The 7,943-nt window shown below is 49.4% G+C and overlaps 1 protein-coding gene across 1 annotated transcript in view; it reads left to right on the forward strand.

Annotated features, from left to right (window-relative positions):
• Positions 1 to 6,949, forward strand: part of LMO1 (LIM domain only 1) — a 55,675-nt gene extending 48,726 nt beyond the window's left edge. Inside the window, exons 4-5 of the mRNA XM_015631346.3 lie at positions 1,025 to 1,150; positions 5,634 to 6,949. Of these exons, the coding sequence (XP_015486832.1) occupies positions 1,025 to 1,150; positions 5,634 to 5,739 (232 nt within the window). The 3' untranslated portion in view covers positions 5,740 to 6,949. The remainder of the gene's footprint in view (positions 1 to 1,024; positions 1,151 to 5,633) is intronic.
• The last annotated feature ends 994 nt before the right edge of the window (positions 6,950 to 7,943 follow it).

The following is a 7,943-nucleotide window of genomic DNA, read 5'->3' on the forward strand; positions in this document are numbered from 1 at the left end:
GGCAGCGGCGCGTTGCGTGCACAGAGCTAATGGCCAGCAGGGATCGTACGTCTTGAGGCTCATCACCCCCAAAATACCATTTCTATCATCTTCCAGGCCAAGTGACATGTGACCAGAGGCTGGGGTGAACCTTGGTTCTGTCAGCCCGTGGCTCGGTGCCCCCGGCCGGTTGGAGCCTGGCGCACACAGGGTCTGCAGGCACACCTCGGGCAGGGGGGCCGCGGGAAGGATGCCGCAGACTTGCTCGAGTCCCCCGGCAGGAGCTGCAACAGCAGCAGACGTCTGGGGAGACAGATAGTGAAAGCCAAGATGAGAATGGCAAAGCTTCCAGTGCTGAAGGGCTGTCCTGGAGGGCTGGGGAGCTGGAGTGGAACGGCTGAGCATGCTGTCCAGGCCGCCGTGGAAGGGCTTAGCTGGCTCCCGGGAGGGCTGGGGAGGCAGGAGGGGGGCACAGCCCGGGAGGAGGGCTTGCTCTCTGAGGTGCCTGGCGAAATGCTGTGTGCTCATTGTGAGATATGTCGTGCTTTTGCTTTTTATCAGCAGGTAAGTGAGGTTCTTCCTGAGCTCTGTCACAGCGCTGCCTGCCAGGAGTGGCAAAGTTCATGGGACTTGTGTGTCCTGCTGCCATCCTGTCCCTCCCTCAGGCTGCGGCCAAGCGCAGCAAGCCCGTGTGGGGAGCAGGATGGGCAGCTCCCACCACCTACCCCACTGCTGCAGAGAGGCAGATAGCTTTTGACTGAAATTTTGTGAGCCCCAAAATAGTGCTCCAAGTGTTTAATGCTTTTCTCCATTAGACAGCAAATTAGCCCTAGGCTCACAAACCAAATGAAGTTTCATCTCGACGATCGGAGCCTGCTCACCAGGCAGTTTTATCCCAAGTTCCCGTGCGCTGGTTGGTCAGTGAAATGGAGACTGCAGCTTCTATTTATTGGTGCAATACAGTATTTGATACTGCTAATTACACTTAATTAGTCCTTCCACCATTTAATTAAAATGGCTTCTAATGATTGTGCTTCTTTGGCAGGCTCTTTGGTACCACCGGGAATTGTGCTGCCTGCAGTAAACTGATCCCTGCCTTTGAGATGGTGATGAGGGCCAGAGATAATGTTTACCATTTGGACTGCTTTGCCTGTCAGCTCTGCAACCAGCGGTGAGGACACAGTTATTGTACACACAAACTAATTCATACCTTTGCCCAGAAAACGGGAAATGAAATGTTTGATGCACGCAGCCCGTCTGGGGCTCACAGCCTGCTGGCAGGGCTGGGTTGCCAGGCTGACCTGGGGGATGCATGTAAGTACCTGTAGCCCTTTTACTGCAAATCCCCTTGGAGCTGGTGGGAGTTGGAGGGGCAAGGGGGAGGACACAGACTGTACAGCTGCTGCTGAATAAAACAAACTGCTCCAGCGTCCTTTCAGCAGCTCCCCTCTTTGCAGAAGGCAGATGATGGAGAATGGACCTCCTCTGGCAAACTGACATTATCTCTCTTAAATCACATTTTTGACACGCTCAAAACTGGGGGTGGAAAAGAAGAAGGATAGAGAGAAGGGACAGGAAGGAGGAAAAGACTCTGGCCAAGCCCTTGAGCAAATCCCTTTAGGTGGTGTGTAATTAATAGGGGATCTTGGTGGTATAATTTTGAGTGGGCTTGCTGTTTCTGCTGGGTGGAGGATGGACATCAGGGACTATAATAAAGGGCCATGCCTGAAAACAGTGTTTTCATTTGAACTACCTGGAGCCAGTAGCGTTTGGGATGGATGTGAAATAATCTTCCCAGCACCATGTTTGTTGATCATCATAGGCAGAATGGAAGCCCACAGAACCAGATGTGATACTGTGTCACCTTCTGATGCATCCATTTGTCCATCCTTGTCTGAGATAGACCTGGAACTGCTTGCAGTTCTTATTTCTTGTTTAGTCAGGCTGTAGTGACTGCCCAGGGTCCAAGGGCTGTGCTGGTGTTCCTGTTCTGGATCTGTGGTTGTTTTTCCCAAAGATGAAACTGGGATACCAAAGCCTCATCCCATGGGAAAGTGTGAGAGAGATGACAAAATTTGTGGGAAGATGTATGACCAAATTCTGTAAAAGTCAAGCTAAAATCCTGACTTCAACATCCCTTGCTCACTCTAGGGAAGAGTCACAGTGGGATCGCTCGTGGAGCAGCCATACATGAGTGCAAACCCCTGAACTTGGGAGATGCTGTCCCATTCCCAAGCCCCTGAACTTGGGAGATGCTGTCCCATTCCCAAACCCCTGAATTTGGGAGATGCTGTGCCGTTCTGGTCTCACACCCTACGACAGTGGCTCGGCCCTAGAGGTGAATTTGGTGCCCGAGCACAGAGGAGGTGTTCGAGGTACAGAACTCCCACTACTGCTGTCGCCGCACGGGCGCGGTGGCAGTGCCGGAGAGGCAGTGACATCTAGTGGCTCCTGGCCTTGGGCTCTCTTCCAGCTGCCCAGTCTTGTTTTGTGGTTCTTGAACACAGAGCTGATCCCACCTCGTCCCCTAAGATGTTCCTTCCACACCGTGACAATCGCCAGCTCTGCGATTTGTCTCCAGCCTCGGGAGTGCTGTGGGTGCTGCCAGGCTCAGCCCTCAGGATCAGCTCTTTTCAGCCTCCTGATGACTCCCAGGCAGGAGAGAGTTTCTCCCAAACTCCACACCAAACCTGGGGCTGGAGCATTATAAATGTCCCTTCAGGCAGCCCTGGGATGTGGAGTCAGGAGCCTCCTTGGAGTTGGCCTTGGAGTCTGCAAGCTGAGTATCTCTCATCAAAGCCCTGCTTCACCCTTCTCTCACAGAAAATCCTACTGCTGCCTAGTTTTTATTTTCAGTAATTTCTTTTAAATTTCACCCTTCATTTCAAAGGCTCCAAAGCACCTCTCTCCCTCCCTTCCCTCTTCATTTGCCATTGTGGTGCCACTCTGTCCTTCAGACAACCTCCAGGGCTGTCACTGCCTGGCAGGAGAGTGCAGGTAATCCCCCCGTTCTGGCAGAGCTGTGCTGTGATGCACAAGGGATTTGCTCAGTTTGTGAGGGGCTGAGTTGTTCTGAAAGGTGGGCTATGTGTAGATTCTTAATTTTGGCTGGGGTCAGAGGGCTACTAATTCTTATGACTTATTCTGTAGAGACTTGGGCTGGAAAGGGCAGAATGGAAGTGATCCAGTAACAGACAGCACTGGGTGCTGAACTGAGACCAGTGAGATTAAGTAACCCTAAAGCCAAAACTGCAGAGGTGGATGTGGATACCAGTTCTGGTTCTGAATTGGAAACTTCACCTGAAACCCAATCTTGTTCTTCAGCTCTGAAAAGATTTGATGATGAAGACTTTTCCTTAGTTCTCTTCCAGCTTGCTTGACTCTGTAATACAGAGTGCTAAATCCATCACAGCAAAATCTCTAATATTTTTACCAAGTGTGCAGTGTTTTTATTACTGTCATTCCCTAAAACACCAGTTTTGCATCAAGTCCTGCATTACCACTCAGCCTACCATGCTTTAAACTGTTCTAAAGTTATCATGATCATTGCAGTGGTGAATAAAGGCTGGTCACTGCTGTAACTGGCTGATAGGTCAGTGTTACCAGGGTTGCAGGAAATCCAGCTGCTTCTCTTGCATTATCTCAAGTGTGGGTTTGCTCAGAAGAAAATCACTAAAGAAATGGCAGAGTAGGTTCAGCACCTATTTGTGACTGCTGCTGGCTGGAATTTGATCACCCAAATGGGCTCTGCAACATCCCTGCTCCGATCATTTTGGGCTGGCATATGAATCTGGGCCTGAGGTCACCCTCAACCCCTCTGCCTCCCCTTGTGGTGCATCAGCTGAAGAGACCCCAGTTTACTGGTGGATTTGCAGGACTGGCAAGTAGAAACAATGGCCTTTCCAGTGAATCAAACCTTTCTCCCAAAACTTCACATCACCCTCTACAGGGTCCCCCTGTAGAGCATTTCAGTTCCCGTGCGCTTCTACACACCCCCACACCTTCCAAACTCTCCAGCTCCTCCTTTGGCTCCTCTACACCCAAAACCAGGTTTAGCAAGAGACAGCTGTTGATGATGCTGCTGGGAAAGAGTAATTTTTGCATTTCTCTTCCTGGAGGTTTCTATGGCACTTAATGTGGGGATAAGTAGTGAAAAGCAAGCAGCTGTGTCTGTTCTTTATTGTGAGTAAACCTGTTCCTGGGGAAGGTGGTGTTAAGGAGAGTATGTGCAGTACAGTTTTTACCATAAAAGCTGTTACTGGAAATTAGGAATAATCTTTATCTTTTTAATATATAGAAAAGGTTGAATTTCAGAACTACTAGAGCACGTGCCACAGAGGCAAGAAGGTGGAAGGTCTTCAATGAAATCCTATAAAGTGTGAACCTATGCCCAGTTCTCTCTGTATCAACTTGGCAAATACATCAGCCTAATTGCAGGTGTCAAAATGTAGAAATCTTGTGCCTGTGTTGGGCCTGTAAAGGAGCTCTGAAATTATCAGTCCTATTCTTTTAGCAGAAAACTCTTTTTTATGGAGATGCTCTGCCTGAAGCTGCCTGAGTTACAGATGATGAAAGCACTTTAGACAAGGGGTAGGCAGTGTCAAAGCTCTGCCTGGGAGCAGGGGAAATGGGCATTTTGAGGTCTGCTAAGTCTCCTGAGGATGGGGTCACCTCCAGTGATCTTCCTTCAAAGCCCTGCAGATACTTGGCCTCGCCAGAGGCTGGTACCTACCCCTTCCTTTCAGTGCAGAGCTGCCTTGAAGCACAGTGCCTGACCCAGGTTGTCCCTTTGCTTCAGGGACCTTTGGCTGATTTCAGACTCAGCTCTTGGGGCAGCCTGTGCTCTGGTCTGTCATTGTCCTGCCAGCATGATGGACAGAAAACAGCCCCTGAACTGGGTGCAGAGAACATTATTTGTTATCTTAAGAAGTAAAGATTAGCTTCTGATTCCTGAGCAAGCAGGCAGGGTGGAAAAAGCTATTGGCTGTCAATTCACACCTCTCCGATCTTATATGTGGAACTTTTTTGACCTTAATGGTCAAATAAAATTGTTAAATATCACAAGCTTCTCTGTCAACTTCAAGACAAACAGAACAATTTACATGGTATATAGAGAGCAGTGCCCTTCGCTCAATGAAGATAAAGGTTAGGAGTCCAGCCACCGAGAAATTTCTATTTATTGTTCAGCACTGTACACAAGGGGGTGAGGGAGGACTTAATAGCCAGTCCTTGCCTGGAAATTAGTGTAAATACTGCTTCACCCGAGGGAACTGTGGAAATGTGGATACCAGCAAAAACTTGAAATAGGCTCAGTGTAATATTGCCCGCTTGATTTCCTGGTTGGAGAGCCAACATCTCTTGTCTGCAGGGACAAATCCCTTAACTGCTCCCAGCCTCCTCCTGCAGCTGGCACGGGACCCTGCAGAGAGTGGGACCTGCTCCCCAAGCTGCTCCCTGTGGCCTGGAGCCAAGCACGGATGTGCCAGGGAAAGGGAGAGCAAAACCCTGGGACGGCAATGGGAGAAGCACTGGCAGAGCTGGAAATCAAACCCTGCTCACCGGAGTCGCCTTCGGACCCAAACTGCCTCAAATCCCCCCCGTTCTAACATCTGCTCATACTCACACCCACTAATCCTTTCTTTTTCATCCTCCAGATTCTGCGTGGGAGACAAGTTTTTCCTGAAGAACAACATGATCTTGTGTCAGATGGACTATGAGGAAGGGCAGCTGAACGGGAGCTTCGAGTCCCAGGTTCAATAACAGCCCCTGCTTGGCTGGAGCACTGTGGGATGGGCGCTTGGCCGCACGAGCAGCGAGGGCGTCTGTCAGCTTGCCTGCAATATTTTTTTAATTCTTGGTCCAGAGAGGACTATATACATTGTAGTACTTTTCCCCCCCAACACAAAGCAGTTACAATTTTAGATGTACAGTTGTGCCTGCTTAGCTGAGCACTGCATTGCCTGTATGTTTGTGAGTTTTTGGGGTCTGGGGGAGGGCTCTGTACAGTCTGTTTTCTGTATATAAACTGGAACATTTATTTTATGAAAAATGTAATGCAATTTTATTACTGGTGTGAATTAAAAATTATGAATGTTTCCTGGTCATCTTTGCTGTGGTTTCTTCCCTGTGTGGCAAAAGCCTGTATTTCCCGTGCTTTAGCTGAGCAGACTATTGGGAACGTGTACCCAGATCCCTGGAAACTGCGTGGATCACAGCAGAGGCAGGTTCTCTCACAATAACTGGGGGAAATGCCGCTGCAGAGTTGTGGAGACTTCCACCCAACCACCTGCTTCCCTGTATAAAGGGAGGGAACGAGCTGGGGGCAGGTGATGGCTGGGAAGCATCGCTGGCAGGGTCCCACCGAGGCGGCTGTGCCTGCTGAGCTGCTGGCTGAGAGGCTCCTTGTGGATTCAGACAGAGCACTGCCATGGAATTCCTGCTGGCTGGCTGAGCCCGTGGCTCCAGTCTGGGCTGCAAGGAACAGCTCCCTGAAGCCCTGCCAACAGGTGCCTGGGCATTGATCAGAATATTAATTCCAAAGCTTTGCTAGGCAGTGGGATTTTCCCGTGGGGCATCACTTGTCCAGGTCAGAGCTGCTGTGAGAGCTGATGTCAGGGCTGGGACGTGCCCGGGCGCTGATGCAGCAGATCCCTGCTCCCAGCCCTTTTTGCTTACTCCGTGCCAGGTGCTTTGACCTCCCACGCAATAAAAGCGATCAGATTTGAAGCATCTCCCGGAGAAAAAAATTCTGAACTGTGTTCCTGCTGCGATGCTTTGTGCAATGATTTTCAAGGTTATGCAATTCATGTGCAACCCACTGGACTGTATCAAACACATTTCTTTGTATAGTGAGTGTCACTTTAATATAGTGCACCAGTAGCTGTAAAGGATGGCTGCAATTCTATTTATTTTGTCTTCTTGCTTTTTCTTAGATTTACCCCCCTTTCCTTTAATAAATAGACACCAAGTACTTTTTTTTTCTGATGTGACTTAATTGGTTGCTGGTCCTGGGTCGCTTGTGTGTGTTCTCTGAATTGCAAATGCCAGATGCAGTGCAGCTTGGTGCTGCTCTGCCTGTTGCATGAAATGCTTTTATGTACACACCTGTGCTGAATAATGGCTAAGCAGAAGCAAAGCACCACCAGACACTTAGCATGCTTCAAAATATTGCCTGTCATCTAGAGCTACCTCAGACATGGGGATTGATTGAGTGATTTTTCTTCTCAAACAGATGTTTTGGGTTGGGAGACCCAGCATTAAATGCATGGCCTCATCTCTTTTTATTCCCATAAACATGGAATAGCAATTAGAGAGCCACTTATAGCTGCCTATGGATATGTGGTGTTTAAACTGCTGTTCCATTTTAGTGCTTCTTGGGGTGGGGGGAGGTTGTCTTTAGAGAAGCTGTAGAGTTGATGCTCTTTTTGTAGAGGCAGCCACCCTGGGGCTACGGAAGGAGCAGCTTGTTGCCCAAATGTTTCTATTCCTTGCTTTGAAATGGGCTGCCAGGCAGCTGCTGCCCCTGCCTGTGCTCTGGATTGATGGCTCCCTGCCTGCCTGCCCGTGGGATTTGCTGCAATTCAGCACACAATGGCAGGGCAAGGCTGCTGTCCTGTGGTGAGGAGGGGAGCAGTAAAACCAAACCAAAACCACTCACCAAACAAGCTGGAAGGGCTGTTTCATTTCAGTTCAGATTCTTAAAGAGGGTTTTGGTACCAGTTTAAGGACAGAGTCCTTCAGAGAAAGGTACCTCAGTTACACCATGGGCCATGACTCAGGAGCAGCGGCTTCTCATCACCTCCCCGCACTTGCCTTGCTGTGAAATGCAGGCACTGCTCCCCTGCTGGGGTGCAGGGGCTTCATTTCTGATGGGCAACCCTCTTGATTTGTCACCATTGCTGTAGATCTGATTCCTGACACCTAAGCAGGAATTTCATTATGCTGGCTTGTGCAAAAGCCCCAGC

This window comes from Parus major, chromosome 5 (assembly GCF_001522545.3).
Source record: "Parus major isolate Abel chromosome 5, Parus_major1.1, whole genome shotgun sequence".
Taxonomy (NCBI): Eukaryota; Metazoa; Chordata; class Aves; order Passeriformes; family Paridae; genus Parus; species Parus major.